Source organism: Macaca nemestrina, chromosome 8 (assembly GCF_043159975.1).
Source record: "Macaca nemestrina isolate mMacNem1 chromosome 8, mMacNem.hap1, whole genome shotgun sequence".
Taxonomy (NCBI): Eukaryota; Metazoa; Chordata; class Mammalia; order Primates; family Cercopithecidae; genus Macaca; species Macaca nemestrina.
In genome coordinates, this window is record NC_092132.1 from 123,436,769 (window position 1) to 123,455,455 (window position 18,687).

An 18,687-nucleotide genomic window follows, 5' to 3' on the forward strand; every position below is an offset into this window, starting at 1 on the left:
AGAATGCTAATTAATAACATAACTCCATATACTATCAAACTTCTGATAGCATTGAGTTTCTTATAAAGCCTTAAAATATTTTAATGATAAATTAATTACCTGGAAAAGAAGGCACTTTATTACCTTGAACTAGCTATTCGTCTGTATAGAATATGTCAAAAATCCCTTAAATTATTCTTTATCCTTTTATAAATTTATCCTAGTTACATGTTTTTCTAAAGCCTCTTATAGTATAATGTGTCAATTCAAACTATTGTAACTTAACAGAAAAATTGTTAACGATATAACCAATGAACAATACAGACATAAAACTCAAGAATAACAAAAGTACATGTGATAATAAGACTGTTAGTCTAAGTTAGTCTACAATCATTTGAGATTTTAAAATGTCAGATTTGAAGAGTTTTTCATTGAACAATTTTTGGACAGTTTTTATTTTTAAATCTTACTTTTAATTGGTACTACCTTGTCTTGAAATGTTGATCAAAGGTAAAGGCAATCATTAAGCCGGTCCCTTATAATTCAATTTTGCTTTAGTTGAGATTTTTTAGTGTAATTCTAAAACATTAAAACATCCGTTTGTTTCTTTTTTGCTCAAGTCAGCCACACCTGGTGAACTATCAAATTTAAATCATCAACCTGGATGTGCTGCTGTGTATAGCTGTTTCCTCTTCAGAAAATTAGTACTTGATTTATACAAAGAATTTAGTTCAGCAGAAAAAGCATAGGATAATTTTTTCAAAAGGGTTCAACCCTCTCAAGTTAAACCTTAACATCTTTCTGACATTCATAAGGATAGGCTTTTATCCAAGAAATGTTTTCAACAGAAAAATATTTCAAAGTGGACAAACTCCACTTTCTTTTTTGCTTGAGGGGCAGTACACTTTTACAAAAACACATTTTTCTATAAGTTTCCTTATCTTTAAGTCATTCTCTGTGGTGGCCATTTTTCCATCTCTAATTTTAAATGTTTTGCTAACTGTACATGCAGTTTCCTAGACAGTCTGATCATTACATGATATAGAAAGGAGTCAAGTTTATCAGAGGTCTGTCCTTCAGAGGTCTGTCCTTGTGAAGGGGAGAGACCAAACACAAATTCCATGTCAGTTGTTTTGGTTTGGTTCTTTGTTTTCTTTTAAAAATAGGATATATTAACCCAAAGGTGTGTTAATGTCATGGCATGAACAATCTTCAATGTAGACCTATTGAGTATTTTGTGATGCTGAGTAACAGACGTTTCTCAACTCTCTGTGATGCTAAATATTTTCCTTAGGAAGTTTTGTTTAATGTTAGATTGTTGTTCTGAAAGATGTTGGTCCTAGTGGGATTTTTTAAAACTTGGAAAACAAATAAACGCATGTATTACAAATATAGAAATGGTGAATTGTAAACTTACCATATAGTACTGATTTCTATTTTCAAAAATGTTTTGCTGTTAAATATATACAACATAAAATTGCTGCCGTACTGTAATTGAGTACTTTTTCCTAAATGACCCTGTTATCACTATTCCAGAATTAGAAGTTGGGCAGATACATGATTGATTCATGTGTCTGCATAGATGCTTCAAGGTATATTCTTCTCTTGGTGAGTAAAATTATATTTTCCTTGGCATCAATGTATTGAGATCTGAATATACCTGTATCTATCGATCCTCATTACACATTTCTTATGCAGTAGCTTCAAATATGCCAAAATTGGCCTAGACACAACTAAAAATTGAGGGTTTGTTACATGCTTTCTAACAGAAAGGTTTTCAACGAGTTTAATTATGGGTTTGTACTGTGAAAATAGTGGAACTCCCTTGAAAACTTCATGTTTGCTAAATTCAAATTAATATTTTTTCTTTAGCTCACAAATTACCCCAAATCCAGAGAGAATATCAACCTTTTTCACTGTTGTCAAATCAAGCATAAGGAACAGCCCCATGATACTACAAAAACAGTTGAGGAATAAGGAATAAATCTCTTATGTTACACCTCAGAATAAAGGCATTCGGTGAAAGAAATGAACTGAAGTTCATCATGAATGCAAGCCCTCAGTACTTGACATTCCTCCACAGAAGGGAAGACAAATATCAACACCACTGGCATCATTTCCAAACTGATCTTATGTGGAATAATTTCCACCACATTGAAGTACTTTTCGACTCTATCCAGTTTTTGGGTTTTGTTTTTTTTTCATTCATCAAGCCTTTCTGTTTTCAAACCACCATTTGTCAGCCTTGAGGTAGAGAGACGTATAGATTTGAAAATACTTTCTTAAGAGATCATGTAACTATATAACTCTGAATTTAAAAATTGAGGGGGAGGGATAATTTCAACCCACTGCCTCTTACCAGAAACATTTTTTTAAATCTGTAACTGCTTTAGTGTTAACAGGGTACAAGGTGGTTTTTGTCCCGTATTGTTCTTAAAAGATTCTCATTTATTGTGATTGTATTGTACTGTATGAAAACAAATCATAAATTGCCTTGTATTGTTTATAATAGACCATACCACGTACTACTTCAGTTTTTATGTTCCAAGTTTTTCAGTGATGCATGTTAACAGTTAGGTCCTAAAATTCTGTGGTGCTAATTCTCCCATACCCAATGGTGCTTTTGTGGATGCTAACTGCACACATGCTGAACAAAGCTTGAAGTTTAAAACTTTCCTCCCTTCCTCTGTTTATATGAAGTAAAATAAAATAACTTGAATTTGTCTCAAAGTATCACTGACAATCTAATAAACTTGTTTATATGTGTGATTAGTTTGGATTCTTAATTATTTTACAGAAAGCATCTCAGCTCTGTTGGACCCCAAAAGTTGATTTTGTGTTTATTTCATTATATCATTTGTGCCCCCCAATTCATGGTATCTTTATAAATTTAAATGCAGTTTGTCTGGCTTCCAAAATCATGTTTAGGTAGGATCTACAGAAACTAGACCTATCAGAACTGGAAATGAGTAAGTTGAGAAGATCAAAAATGTGCCAATCCAGTCTATTACAGTGCCTTTATCTATTTTGTAATTTATTAATAAGGTTTTAGCACCTGGTTGAGCCAGGAGATAACATTTGCATGAAAGCAAGTATGCCTTCAAAACCTTTATTGCAACTCAAATGACATTGAAAAGGCCATTTCTATATGCTGATATTAAAAGTTCACTCCCCATGTATGAAAATAGTGACAAAAAATTAATTTTGAATTTTCCAGGACAAACTGACATCATATGCCAGAATGTCATAATAGATAAACTCATGGCAATGGTTTTATTGGATTTTTAGCTTCTGCATCTCTATTAAATCACAACAGAAGGCCACGTGAACCTGCCAATATCTTCATGAGGGCAGAGGGCTGTTTCTCCCAAGCCAGAGATAAACTCAATATAAAGGCACTACGTAAATTTGCATTCCAACCTTGGTACTTTGCCTAACTCATGGGTAATGTTAAAATTTGAAAAGAAAAAATGGAAACAAATGTATTAAAGCTCCTTGAGCAACAATCATTGACCTTAAATAGAAGATGATCAAACCTATTGGTCTAATAATCTAGCAGGTATGATTACTGAAATGATAGTCCCATACTACTATGGTTCTTTATTATATAAAGAGTTTCAGGCCCAGTAATTTTTGCCTCAACTAGCTGTTAAATTGTGTCTAACTTCTAACATCAGAAAATGAAGTTTCGAGAATAGTGCCAATGTGAACTTAAGCTTACTTCTGTGACTATCTGAAATAAATGCAATATTTACTAAATCACAGCCTCTCACCAAAGATATTTCTACAATATATTTTTGTAACTACCTTAACCGTATTCCATTTTATGAAAACTGGTAAATAATAAATGTGCTACAAATTAATTCCACATTTTCTTTTGGAAGAAAAATCTGTTTAATCTACATGAAAATATCTCTAATTTTACACCCGCAGTCAACCAGATTTCTGTATTAATTTTCATCGTTTGTCCCATCAAAAAGATTATCCTGAAAAATGCTTCTCAGCTTTCATTGGTAGTAGCGAAATTTTAAAAAAATCTTAGCCTTAAATAACATGAATATACTTTGTAAGTTTAGTTCCTCTATAAAAATAATGTAGTCCCTCTCTAAGTGAAACCATTTTTAAATTACATAATTACATCTATTTTTATAGCTTTATTAGCATTATTTTGGTAAGTTGTCTTTTCTGTTCCTAAAACAGTAATTTTCCCTTAGAGATCTTATGCTCAAGGTGTTTTCCCTAAATCCTTACGGGAAAGCATTTTCAAAAACAGACCTAAATGTTCTCTTTCCAGTAAGGAAACTCTTTTATAATAAATTCTATGTACACTAAAAGCATAACAGTACTTGTATTAGGGAAGTAATTTTTCTCATCAGAAATTGCTTTGAGTTTAAAAATGGCCAATAATAAAAAAAAAAAAAGCCAATCTGCAGTCTACATCATTTCAGATTTGTCTTCATGAGATCTTTTTAAAAAACTGTTGAACTAGGTGCATACTGACTTACACCAGGACTAAAGTTATTTTTCTTAACTCCTACTTTATCCTTTATCCTTGGCAGGGATTCAAGGGAGGTGAAAAGACTCTTGGAAAATAACTAAAAAGTAATACAATACACACAAAATAAGGGAGTGGTAGTTCATAGGACTGAATAAATCATGAAATGCAGTGAACTCAGCGCTACACATATTCTGCCAAATTGTTCTCGTCTTACACTTTTCGTGAAGCAAGTTTCCCATCATAAAAGACTTAACAGAACACTGGCACGTGAAGATCAAAAGGACTGAATGAAAAGGCTGGCCCTCAGTTTTGTGTATTTGGAAGTTCAGGGTTTTTTTGTAGCTAAGAAGACTTTGATGAAGGAAGAAGTAAAAAAGAAAAAGAAAAAAATGAAACTCAGTTTTGTTAGTTCATTCTGAGTGAATTCACAAGAGATTCCTTTTAAACAAGGTCATAAAGAAAACATCTTGAATATCAGATATTCAATGGAGAAACCAATTAACTTACAACAAAAAATAAAGTGGTACACCCAGGGAGTGGATTGGAAAGAAGATGTGCATAAGAAGTGAACTTTGAAGTTTGCTTTTATACTTTTTGAATGTTATTTCATGATAAGCTTGTATTGTTTTATAATTTATAAAAGACTTTTTTTTTAAAGGAAAGAAATCAAATGCTAGACAGACTAGAATACCTATGTCAACTGGTCAGCACATTCTCTTTCCAGTAGGAAAATCTGCTTGTTTTTTTTTTTTTTTTTTTTTTTTAGACAGGGTCTGACTTCGTCACTCAGGCTGCAGTGCAATGGCAGGATCACAGCTCACTGCAGCTTCAACCTCCCAGACTCAAGCAATCCTCCTACCTCAACCTCCCAAATAGCTGGGACCACAGGCACATGACGCTATGCCTGGCTAATTGTTTACTTTTTGTAGAGACAGCATCTCCCTATATTGCCCAGCCTGGTCTTAAAGTCCTAGGCTTGAGCAATCCTTGCAAAGTGCTGGGATTACAGGTATGAACCACTGCACCCAGCTGGAAAATCTACTTCTAAAACCTGCTGAATGTCAGCACATTGATTGGCAAGTATAAAATCAGATAAAGGAAAATGACTAATATTCATGAATGGCATCATGTTATGATGGGCTTCATGATACAGACCTGCCAAGAAAACAGGAATAACCCCATCAGCGTATCGGCTCAGAGCACAGTCACCCCAAGTCAGAGACGGAAACCACTAACCAATCCTTATGCTTTAAATCTTTTTTTTTCTAGATTGCATGTGACCCACCATCATTCAGTGTGAAAATTATTGCTTATATGATTAAGCCACATATTATCTTGCATTTAGTATCACCTTAGGATTTTCAATGATAGACTACTGTTTTACAAATATCATTCATCATTAAGCATTATCTTTAATCATATTACATAATCATATCATTACACTATTGTATAATCATTGTTATTATTTTGTTTGTTTGTTTTTGAGAAATAGAGTCTCACTGTACCTCCCAGGCTGGAGTGCAGTGGCGTGATCATAGCTCCCTGCAGCCTCAAACTCCTGACCTCAACCAGTCCTCCTGCCTTGGTCTCCCAAAGTGCTAGGATTATAGGCATAAGCCACTGTGCCTGGCCTTTTTTTTAATAATCATTATTATTAGTCATTAAGTATCATTAATCATTCACTCTCATTATAAATATCATTCATCATTAACAAAAGTTTTACATACAATAGCTCTCTGACCATGACCCTTCTTGACAGAGATTTAGGGAACATCCAAATTCAGCAGAGGTGACTGGTGAAAGATCAAGATGTTCCTCCCTTAACCCTCAATGGTAGACCTCGTCAATAAACCATAGCAGCTGGGAGCAGCTCACACCTGTAATCCCAGCATTTTAGGAGGCCGAGGCAGGCAGATTGCTTGAGCCCAGGAGTTCAAGACCAGCCTAGGCAACATGGTGAAACTCCATCTCTAGAAAAAATTTAAAAATTAGCCGGGCTTGGTGGCATGTACCTGTAGTCCCAGCTACTCAGGAGGCTGAGGTTGGAGGATCGCTTGAGCCCAGGAGGTCGAGGCTTCAGTGGGCTGTGATCATGCTACTGCACTCCAGCCTGGGTGACAGAGCAAGACTCTGTCTCAAAAAAAAAAAAAAAAAAAAAGGTAGGCCATAGTATTTATTTCAAATGGCCAGATACAGCTCTAGAGTCTTTCTCAACTCAGCACTCTCCTGGCAGCTGCTCCCAGTTGACTACACTTAGCATGCAAGATTGACATAGTTGCCTTTCTGCCTTAGACACCCATCAGCACGTATACATGCCATCTGTGTTAGTCTGGGTCCTCCAAGAAGCAGATGCCAAGATGGAATTAGATGTGCAAGAGATTTATTAGAGGAAATGCCAGTGAGGGAAAGTGGAGAAGGAGCCAGTGGAGGAGACATCAGACTCAGATGCAAGTCCGCCCCCTGTAAAGGAGAAGAGAGGAGGAAAGGGGAAGGAGGTAGGAAGGAAGTTATTTCTTAGACTGCAGTGCAATTATAAGCAAGTTTCAGCCAGGCCTAGGGGAGTCCTTGAGCCAAAGTCACTCTTCAGAAGAGGCCAGCATCTTGCGCATTCAACCTGCTTAGTATCCCTGTCACACTCAGTTATTGGCTGGGAGCAAACATGATGATAGATTTCAGAGCACCACAGCTGGACCTGTGGGCCATTTAGGTGGAGACGTAGAGCCGTTCAGTGCCAATAGGAGTCTGTGGTGGCCATGAAAATGCATCTCTCAGATTTCCTTCTGCAGGGAGCATAACTGACTCACAGGCTCTTTCTCCATTCTGTGATGCTAGTTTTTGGATGGTGTGGTTTTCATGTTCTACCTACACCATCCACCTCCTCTGCTGGGAAGTGGTCCCTTAGTTGGATGCCTCTGTCTCTGCTGCCATGGCCACTCTGTTGATATGCCCATCCTGCCAATTCCAAGGTGGACAATGGCAGTCTGAGTCAGGTCAACTGTCTGAGTCACTTTGTCAACTTGGTTGTTCAACACCTCTCCCATGATGGATGGCTTCTGGTGGACATTAACATGTGATACAAAACTCTTCACAGTCTGGGCCAGGTGTGGTGGCTTACATCTGTAATCCTAGCACTTTGGGAGGCCGAGGTGGGCGGATCACTTGAGGCCGGGAGTTGGAGACCAGCCTGGGCAACATAGTAAAACCCCATCTCTACTAAAAATACCACAACAAAAAATTATCCAGGCGTGGTGGTGCATGTCTGTAATCCCAGCTACTCGGGAGGCTGAAGCAGGAGAATCACTTGAATCTGGGAGGTGGAGGTTGCAGTGAATCAAGATTGCACCACTGCACAGCAGTCTGGGTTACAGAGTAAGACTCTATCTCAAAAAAAAAAAAAAAAAGTTTTCCTAGTGTGTGCCTGCTCCCGTATGTGCACCCACAAGCCTCTACCCCAGTCCTCTTAGACCCAATCTTCCAGTCCTTTTCCTTCCAGGCTCCTGGCCAGATAGCCAGGCCATTGATCACTGCCCAGGAACTATAAATATGCTTACCCAGGCCACTTCCTCCTTGCCAAGTAGATGACCAGGTGCACTGCTTGCACCTCTGCTCATTGGGAAGATTCTCCCTCTCCACTGTCTTTCAAAGCCACCTCACCAGTTTTCAGTTTGCATCTACATACAGACCCACCTCATCTATCAACTAAGTTCAGGCTTTTCCCTTCTCCTTCAGTTGTCCTATGGGAACTTCCACATGGCCATACATGTGAGATGGGAGAGGGCACTGATGTATCTATTGAAGCTGAAAGGAATAAGGCAGTTTGGACTGCCTATGCAATCATAGCTCACGGCAGCCTCGACCTCCTGGGCTTGAGGAATCCTCCCACCTCAGCCTCCCAAGTAGCTGGGACTACAGGCACACACCACCATGCCTAGCTAATTTTTTTTTTTTAATAGAGACAGGGTCTCTCTGTATCACCCAGGCTGGTCAAACTCCTACCTCGACTTCCCAACGTGCGGGGATTACAGGCATGCAATAGCGACTTCTCAAAAGGTGTGTAATTCTCTGCAGTGGTTTGCATGATCTTCCTCCAGAATCCCAGGGGCTGCAAGGTGATTCTCTCCCTGGGGCTTGATACAAACTCTGTCTTTTCCCACTGCTTCTTTTCCCTACAGTGACATTCCAAAGGCTTGGATCTGCCCAGTCATGCAGACTAAGAATTGGGGCCAGTTCACCTGCCGCAGTGCCCTTTCCTGCTCTGAGACCTGCTCAAAGCTGGCAGTATATGCAGCAGAGCAGTGTTCTTATCTGTGGAATGTGTCATCTCCTGAACCCAAAGAGGTTTGCCGGATGCTCAGCTTCCTGTATGGAGTAGGGATATAAGTGGTGCCTGTTTCTTTTTTTTTTTTTTTTTTTTTTCACTTTTGAGAAGAGGTCCTGGCATGCCCTAATAAACCTCCTAAAAAATGTCACTGAAGTGGCAGGAGCCTGAATGTTCCTAGGGTACATTCTCAAGCCCCCACTTCCCTCAGCCTCTTTATCCCTTCCTCTGATCCTATGGACCAATGAGCAGTGTTGCTTGCACTGCAGCCTGGACCTGTTGCAGAAGTCCTTCCTGCTAAAGGCAACTCGGAATTTTCCACTTCACTGTGCATTGGTCATCACTCTTCCCAGACTTCTAAGAACCACCCTCGCAGTGAGTTTGTCCTATTCCCTGGGGTCCTGGCCAACGTGTTAGATCTCAGTTTCTGAGAAACTTCCATTCCAAGTCCTTTGATCAAGCACTCTCAAAGTACAGGCCAAGGTGCCCTCCTCTGGTTCCCACTGGCTCATTCTTGCGACTCATCTGGTGTATAGTCTCCTTTTTACTTAATCGTCCCCAGCATGTACCCACCCGCGTTATGCTGGGACTGAACCTTAGTTTTCAGGCAGGAGAGATGAGGACACCTACTGAGGGAACATGTGTTGCCTTGTGAAGGAGAGGCCTCTGCAGCATCTTCTTACACAATAGAAGCACTAGCTCTTACCAGAAAGGATGGGGCACTTTTGCAAGCCCAAAGGATTGGGAAAGAAAGCGGCAGTCTGCCTAGACAATATATTCAAGGGCCTCTGCCTACATACCCTCATCCCAGTTTTCAGGGTCCCAAGTTTTCCCAGGGTCCCAGGTGTTCCCCAAACTCCCCCAGCCCCCACCACTGGCAACCTATTCTTAACTGAATATTCAAACATCTAGGGATCTCTGCAATTCTAACTATCTGATTTTCACCCGTTCAATCACATCTGCTCTCCCACACTGCAGGAGGTAAGGGCCTTCTTGTAAGATGCCAAAAAGCCTCTTGCCTCCCACACTTAGCCATTTACTCCTTGCTTAACTGCTCTCATTATCCCTTAGCTAGCAGCAATACAACTTAGCAGTAAACAGCCAACAATTCTGCTGTCTTTGAGGACATTTTTCTCTCCATAAGTTTCAAATGCTTCAATCATCACACCTGCAACATCTTTCCTCCCCACCAGGACATCTTCCCAGGTCACCATCGATGAAACTTTTACCTTTGACTCACTACCTTATGCTACCGACCATCCATACCCCACCTATCAACCAAGTTAATATCCTTTTTGCCCACTGGAGTGTTAGTAGGTCAATTCCAAATCACAATCTTACCACCTGTTTTCTTGGATCATTCTTGGTACTACTTTTGCTAGCACAGGACATCTGAGAAGCCAAAGCCAAGATAGGATTAGACACATAAGAGATGTACTGGTTCAAATGTTGGTGAGGGAAAACGGGGGGGGCTGGAGGAGGCTGGTGAGACGTCAGATTCCATTATGATCCCACCCCTATGAAGGAGAGAACAAACAGCTTAGCTTGCAGCATTGCAATAAGGAAGATTCAGCAAGGCTAACAGGGAATGCTCAAGCCAAAGGTGCTTTTTAGAGGAGTCCTCTGTCTTCAGAAATGGGCCTGCCTTAGTATCCTGCCATGAGCAGTCAACGGGAACAGTGCAGGGGAAGCAGAGCCCTGGCCTGAACACAGTAATGGAAGTCAGTACACAACAGTTTGTGCCTTTAGTTACTTACCCTCCCTGAAGCAGGAGGTCAGAGAGGCACATTCCCAGGGCTGCCATGCTGTTGCATGGAGGCATTTGAGATCACAAGGCGAATCTCAGCCATTAATGAAATGGTCATGCTTATTTTGCTCAGTTTGAGAGGGAGATAATTTGTATTCCTATACTCAAAATTGAGGGAAAAGAATCACCCTAATTAGAATCTGAGCTGTCCATAAGTAATAAACATAAAAGTAATATTAAAGTATTAGTGAATACTCTTAAGCTCAATTGTTAGTTTTCTATTGCAAAAAATAAAATACTTTAAAACTTTAGAGACTGTTTTGGGAGGCTGAGGTGGGAGGATCCCTTGAGCCCAGCTGTTCAAGACCAACCTGGGCAACATAGCAAAACCCTGTCTCTACAAAAAATTAAATAAATATACTAGCTGGGAGTGATGGCACATGCCTGTGGTCCCCGCTACTCAGGAGGCTGAGGTTAGAGGACTGCTTGAGCCTCCAGAGGTCAAGGCTGCTGTGAGCTGTGAGTGCACCACTGCACTCCAACCTGGGCAACAGAGCAAGACTCTATTTCAAAAAGAACCAAAAAAAAAAAAAAAACTATTTTAACATACAAATATCTCACATATATATCTTATCTATTGAATGAAAACCATTTCTTTCAATAAACAAAAAGCTACGTTTGTACAAATAGTAAGTATAAAATTATTTTCACTTAAAAGGTGATTTTAAAATGATTTTGATATGGCATATTTAATAGCAAAACTCTACTATTCATTGTCCGCAGTTCAGTGAATAGTCCTCCAAATTAATTATATACATGTATTAACATGTGTATATAATTTTAAAAATCTTTTTGTATGTCTAAGCATATATATGTATGTATATCAATTAATTTGGAACATATATATACATTTTGAGACAGAGTCTTGCTCTGTCACCTGGACTGGAGTGCAATGGTGCAACTTTGGCTCACTGCAACCTCCACCCCACAGGTTCAAGTGATTCTCCTGCCTCAGCTTCCCGAGTAGCTGGGATTACAGGCATGTGTCACCACTCCCAGCTAATTTTTCTTTTTTTTCTTTTTTTTTTTTTTTTAGTGGAGATGGGGTTTTGCCATGTTGGCCAGGCTTGTCTCAAACTTATGGCCTCAAGTGATCTGCCCACCTTGGCCTCCCAAAGTGCTGGGATTACAGGCATGAGCCACCACACAGGGCCTTAATTTTTAAATAAAATTATGTTTACTATACCCAATTATACTATATCCAAATTTCTTTTCTTAACATTGCAACTTTGCTCTTCACAACTTTTCAAAAATAATACTTTAAAAAATTGATTAGCCAGGTGTGGTGGCGGGTGCCTGTAATCCTGGCTACTCAGGAGGCTGAGGCAGGAGAATCGCTTGAACCGGGGGAGCAGAGGTTGCAGTGAGCCAAGATCATGCCATTGCACTCCAGCCTGGGCAAAAATAGTGAAACTCCATCTCAGATAATAGATATATATACACAAAAATTAGCTGGGCATGGTGGTGGGCACCTGTAATCCCAGCTGCTTGGGAGACTGAGACAGGAGAATTGCTTGATCCTGGGAGGTGGAAGTTGCAGTGAGCCGAGATCACACCACCACTACACTCCAGCCTGGGTGACAGAGCTAGACTCTGTCTCCAAAAAAAAAAAAAAGAAAAAGAAAAAAAAAGATAGAATGTGGAGAAGATGTTAAAGCAATTTCAAAAGATGAAGCAGTGATGTTGGTGAATCATCAGGCTACAGCAGATGTGTGCACACTGATGATGCGCCTCCAGGACAAAGGACTGGTTGCTGCTCAGATGATGTGGTTGATGGATCATATTTTTAAGTACATCAACTTTGGAATTGTTTCTCCAGTTCACGGAGACTTTTTTATAAGACAGGGAAGATCTTATTGTGACCAACAGCTGCTGCTTCTCAAGGAGCACTTAGAAAGTAATTACAGGAGCAGAGATTGAAAATGGATTATTTTGTTTCCAGAAAGGGGCTTCCTCAGGAAGAGGCGAGAAACAAGTCGGGCATTTGCAGAGAAAAATAACTTGCCATTTCATATACATGTTACTCTGCCAAGGTTTGGGGCAACAAAAATTATTTTGAATGCACTTTTAGCACAAGAGGGAAATGGAAGTCCAGCAGGAGGACGTGCTAAAGAATTAGCAAATCAAAAGGCCTCCAGTGGATAATGGATACAATGATAGCTTATCCTAAAGCTGAACCTATCAGTATTCAAACCTGGATCCTTGGGTACCAGAAACCAACAGTCACACATGAACATTACAGGATCTTTCCAGTTAAAGATGTACCCCTGGAGACTGATGACCTTACCAATGGGATCTATCAACAGTTTATTGAAAAAGAGGACCTCTTATCACATTTTTATGAAACAGGAGCTTTTCCACCTTCCAAGGGCCATAAGGAAGCTGTTTCCAGGGAAATGACCCTCAGAAACATGTGGATATTCCTTACACAGTCTTTAGCATTTTTGTCAGGCTGTATGTGGTACAACATCATTCAGTATTTTGACCATTGCCTGTTTTAGGAATTGACTTGGACTTGTGAAGGTCACCACGGAAGTTCAGACTCTTTCATAAGCATGCATTATTTACACGTGCAAATCAGAATATACTTAAAACAGCAAGAGAAATTCTGTAGATGGATTAATATTTATTCCCCTTTGGAATATTTTAAAACTCTACTGAAATGAGGATTTGTAATAAAAACAAATTGATATGTACTTCATATAACATAAAATTCACTATTCGAAAGGGTGTATTTGGTTGTTTTATTATATTTACTGTGTTATGTAACCATCACCACATCACCTAGAATATTTTCATCCTTGCAAAAACAAATGCCGTATCTGTTAGCAATCAGTCCCAATTCTTCCTCTCACTCAGCCTCTGTTAGCCATTAATCTACTGTCTCTACGGGTTCCCCATTCTGGACATTACATATCAACAGAATCATACAATATGTGGCTTTCTATGTCTGGCTTCCTTCAGGTTAACCCAAGCTGTAGGATACGCCAGTACTTCATTCCTTTTTATTCCTTTTTATGAATAATATTCCATCATATGGATAGAGCACTTTTTGTTTATCCATTTATCAGATGGACATTTGGGTTGTTTCCACTTTTTGGCTATTATGAATAATGCTGCTATGAGCATTCATGTACAAGTTTTTACATGAACACGTATTTTCAATTCTCTTGGCTATATAGGATACTGGGAAGTGGAATTTCTGGTAACTCTACGTTTAGTTTTTGGAATAACTGTCAAACTGTTGTCTGCAGTGGCTGTACCATTGTATATCTCCAGCAGCAATTTATTTATTTATTTATTTATTTATTTATTTATTTATTTATTTTGAGACAGGGTCTGGCTCTTTCACATTGGCTGAGGTGCAGTGGCATGATCACAGATCACTGCAACCTTGACCTCTGGGGCTCAAACAATCCTCCCACTTCAGCCTCCTGAGTAGCTGGAACTACAGGCATGTGCCACCATGCCCAGCTAATATATTGTTTTTTCTCTTGTAGAAACAGGGTTTCACCATATTGCTCAGCCTGGTCTTGAACTCCTGGGCTCAAGCAATCCATCCACCTTGACCTCCCAAAGTGCTGGGATTATAGGCATAAACCACCACGCCCAGTCTATTTCTTACATTTCAAATATCTTGAGTATCTTTCTGTGTGTAGACATGAATAAAATTCTTTTTAGTACTTTATAATTCCATTGTGTGAAGGCATCAAAATTTATGTAACTAATCCCCTAATAGTGGGCATTGCATTGTTCACAGATTTTTACAGTGTCAACCAAGGCTCTATTAAACACATTTTACACATACCTTAAATGAAGTATCTTGGTCATAAAAGATGCACATTTTAATTATTTTATTTTAGCATAAATGACATACAAACCACTGTGCATATTTCAAATGTACTACTGGATAAGTGTTGAGTATGTATACAACCATGAAACCTTCACTACAATCAAAAGAATAAGCATATCCTCAGGATCTAGGAGAATTTGAAAAATAATAATAATAATAAATATATTCATTACCAAAAAAAGTTTCCTTCCCTGGCCAGGCACGGTGGCTCACGCCTGTAATCCCAGCACTTTGGGAAGCCAAGGCAGGCAGATCATGAGGTCAAGAGATGGAGACCATCTTGGCCAACCAACATGGTGAAACCCTGTCCCAGCTACTCGGGAGGCTGAGGCAGCAGAATCGCTTGAACCCAGGAAGCAGAGATTGCAGTAAGTTGAGATCACGCCACTGCACTCCAGCCTGGGCAACAGAGTGAGACTCTGTTTCAAAAAAAAAAAAAAAAGGTTCTTTCCCTCTTTGACACCCATTATGATCCTATCACCAGGCAACCACTGACCTACTTTTCATCAACATAGGTAAGTTTGCATTTTCTAGAGTTTTAAATTGACTCATACAATATGTACTCTTTTTTATCTGGCTTCTTTTTTTTTTTTTTTTTTTTGAGACGGAGTCTCCCTCTGTCGCCCAGGCTGGAATGCAGTGGCCGGATCTCAGCTCACTGCAAGCTCCGCCTCCCGGGTTCACGCCATTCTCCTGCCTCAGCCTCCCGAGTAGCTGGGACTACAGGCGCCCGCCACCTCGCCCGGCTATTTTTTTGTATTTTTTTGGTAGAGACGGGGTTTCACCGTGTTAGCCAGGATGGTCTCGATCTCCTGACCTCATGATCCACCCGTCTCGGCCTCCCAAAGTGCTGGGATTACAGGCTTGAGCCACCGCGCCCGGCCTATCTGGCTTCTTTTACTCAGCATATTTATTTTGAGGTTCAGACATATTGTTGTGTGTATCAATAGTTCATTTCTTTATATTATCCCAGGATATGGATATGCTGAATGTATATGGATGCTGAATGTGTTCATTTATTCATTTATTGATGAACATTTGGTTTAATTCGGTCTTTGGCTATTAAAAGTAAAGCTCCTATAAAAAGTTGTATTCAAGTACTGTTAACGTACATTTGCTTTCACTTCTCTTTGGTAAACACCTAGGAATAGAATGACTGGATCACATGGTAAGTATATGTTAACTTTTTACAAAACTGTCGAACTATTTTCCAAAGTGCTTGTTCCGCTTTACATTCCCAGCAGCAGTCCTTCAATATCCCCACCAATACTTGGTATGGTCGGCTTTTTAAATGTTCACCATTCAAATAGGATGTTGGGGCATCTGTTGTGGTTTTAATTGACGTTTCCCTAATGACTAGGGATGTTGTGAATCTTTTCACATGCTTATTTACTATCCATATATCTTCTTCGGCCGAGTGTCAAATCTTTGCCCATTTTTGGTTTGCCCATTTTTTGATCGCCTTGTTTGCATTTTAAGAGTTTTTTAAACAAGTTCTTATATAGGATTTGCAAATGTTTTCTCCCACTCTATGGCTTGCCTTTTCTTTTTTTTTTTTTTTTTTTTTTTTTTTTTTTTTTAGCAATGGCTTTCAAAGAACATTTGAATTGGATTTAATTTTGGTAAAGCTCACCTATCAATTGTTTCTTTTGCGAACTGTGCTTTTGGTTCCACAGCTAAAATCTCTATGCCTAACCTGAGGTCACAAAGATTTTCTCCAATGTTTCCTTCCATAAATTTTATAATTGTATATATCATGTTTAGGTCTATGACACATTTTGTACACAGTTTTAGCACATGGTTTAGGATATAGGTCAAAGTTCATTTTTTTGCAAAAGAATATCAAATAATTCTAACACAATTTGTTGCAAAGACTTTTCATTTCCATTGACTTACCCTTGCATCTTTGTTGAAAATCTGTTGTCCATATATGCATGGCTCTATTTCTGGACTTTCTATTCTACTCCATTGATATATTTATATATCTAGGTGCCAACACTCCACTGTCCTGATTAATATGTCTTGAAATCAGAAGCATTAGTCTCTCAACTTTCTTACCCTTTATAACATCATTTTGGCTATTCTAGGTCCTTTGCATTTCCAAATGAATTTGAGAGTCAGTTTCCCAGTGTCTAAAATAAAACCTGATGGAATTTTTGAAGGGACTGCATTCAATCTATATATCAATTTGGGGAGAATTGAGATTTTAACAATATTGAGTCTTTTGACCCACGAAAGTTATATACCTCTCCATTTATTTAGCTCTTATTTTTATCTCATGAGCTGTAGTTTTAAATTTACACATCTTGCACATCTTTTTCCAGATATATTCCTAAATATTCACAATTTTGATTTTACTATCACTCATGTGTTTTTATAATTTTTCTTATTGTTCATTCCTATCCTATAAAATATAATTGATATTTATGTATACAATTGATTTATTTTTGTATCTTGCAAACGTGAGTATGTGTGTATGTATGCATGTATTATTGAACTAGACATACTTAATAGTTGGCAGAATACTCTATATTTGTTACTTGGTTTGGGGTGAAATTTAACAAAATGGGAACTAGAAGTCTCCCCTACCACCTTCGAATGATAGTAAGTTAAAAAACAATATCATATCCAGGGAGGAATGGCAGAGATTCATTCTATTCTTAGAGACCTAAAGGATGCAGGGATTAGTGGGTCACATCAAACATCCACTTCTTCAATCTAGGTCCTACAAAAAATTGGATCTTGGAACATAACAGTGGACTACCTCAAACTCTACTAAATAGTAGCCCAAATTGTACCTGCTGTGTCAGATGTGGTATCTTTGTTGGAGCAGATTAACTGTGCTTCTGGTACATAGTATGTGGCCATTAAACTATCAAATGCCTTCTTTTCTGTCTCAGAAAGACAGATTAGAAAGTTTACATTCACTTGAGATAGACTATATGTTTACTGTATTGACACAGGGCTATGTCAAACTACGGCCCAGAGGGAACTGAATTCTCTGGCCATTCTGCAGAATATCACCTTGGCCTATTGGATTGTTGACACTATGTTGGTTGGCCCAGATAAACAAACAGTGGCAAGTGTGTTGGAAGCTTCAGTAAGACACACATTCCAGACAATAGAGAAAATAAAACAGCAAAGTTTCAAGGGCCTACTACATCAGCAAAGATATTCAAGGTCAATGGTCTAAGGCATGATGGGATATCCCCACAAAATTGAAGGACACACTAATGTATGTCACACTTTCCACCAGTAGCAGGGAACCAAAACACCTAGAAGGGATCTTTGGGTTCTGGAGCTATCATATTCTACACTCAGAAATACAGCTCTGGCCTATGTTTTTACCAAATAACAAGGAAGCTTCCTGCTTTGAGTAGGCCCAGAGTAGTAAAGGGTTCTGCAGCAGATCCAGCCTGCAGTACAAATCTGTCACTTTGCCATTTGACCCAGCTAATCCTATGCTATTAGAGAAATCTGCTAATTTCTCTAATAGGCAAAGATGCCATATGGATTTTATTCCAACATAAAAATCACAATGCAGATCCCTAGGGTTCTGGGGTCAAATCATGCCGTCTGCAGCAGGTAATTATAAACCATCTGAAAAGCAGCTCCTGGTATGCTATTAGGTTCTGGTAGAGAGGGAATGCTTGGCTGTGGGACAGGAATTGACCACGTGTCCAGAACTACCCATGATGAACTGGATCTGTCACACCCACAAAGTTATAAGGTCAGGTGCATTCAGCAGCATTTCATTCTAAGATGGAAGTTACACATTCAGGATCGAGTACATGCAAAGGGAAAAAGGGCAAAAATAAGCTCTACGAGCAGGTGCCCCAGCCCCCATGTCATTCACCACTATTGCACCAGCACCTCTCCTTCAGCTCACACCTGTGTTTACATAACAAGGCCCTTGTGAACAGTTCATAGAGAAGAAAAGAGACAGGGCTTGGTTCATGGATGATTCAGCTCAATATGTGGGTACAAGTGAAAACTGGACTGCTGCTGCACTATAACCCCACTCAGAGGTGACTCTGAAGATCAACGGAGAAGGGAGATCCTCCCAATGGAGAGAGCTTCTGTTGGTGCACCTGGGGTCATCCACTTTGTGCAAAAGAAAAATGCCCCAAGCTAAAACTATGCAGACTCATGGACAGTGGCAAATGGTTTGGTTGCTTGGTCAAGACCTTGAAAGGAGAAGGACTGGAACACTGGGAAAAAGACAGTCTGGG

The 18,687-nt window shown here is 39.2% G+C and overlaps 1 protein-coding gene and 1 pseudogene across 3 annotated transcripts in view; both read left to right on the forward strand.

The window, feature by feature from the left end:
* LOC105481954 (purine rich element binding protein G) overlaps positions 1 to 18,687 on the forward strand; it is a 57,062-nt gene that overhangs the window by 35,043 nt on the left and 3,332 nt on the right. The window contains exon 3 of one of the 3 annotated variants that reach the window (XM_011741733.3): positions 4,539 to 5,841. The exons of 1 other annotated variant lie outside the window; for it this stretch is intronic. In XM_011741733.3, coding sequence (XP_011740035.1) covers positions 4,539 to 4,574 — 36 coding nt within the window. In that variant the 3' untranslated portion in view covers positions 4,575 to 5,841. Of the gene's footprint in view, positions 1 to 1,851; positions 2,749 to 4,538; positions 5,842 to 18,687 lie in introns of those variants that run through there. One more of the 3 variants, XM_011741730.2, reaches the window with a different exon arrangement.
* LOC105482139 (acyl-CoA:lysophosphatidylglycerol acyltransferase 1-like) lies at positions 6,220 to 13,802 on the forward strand (annotated as a pseudogene).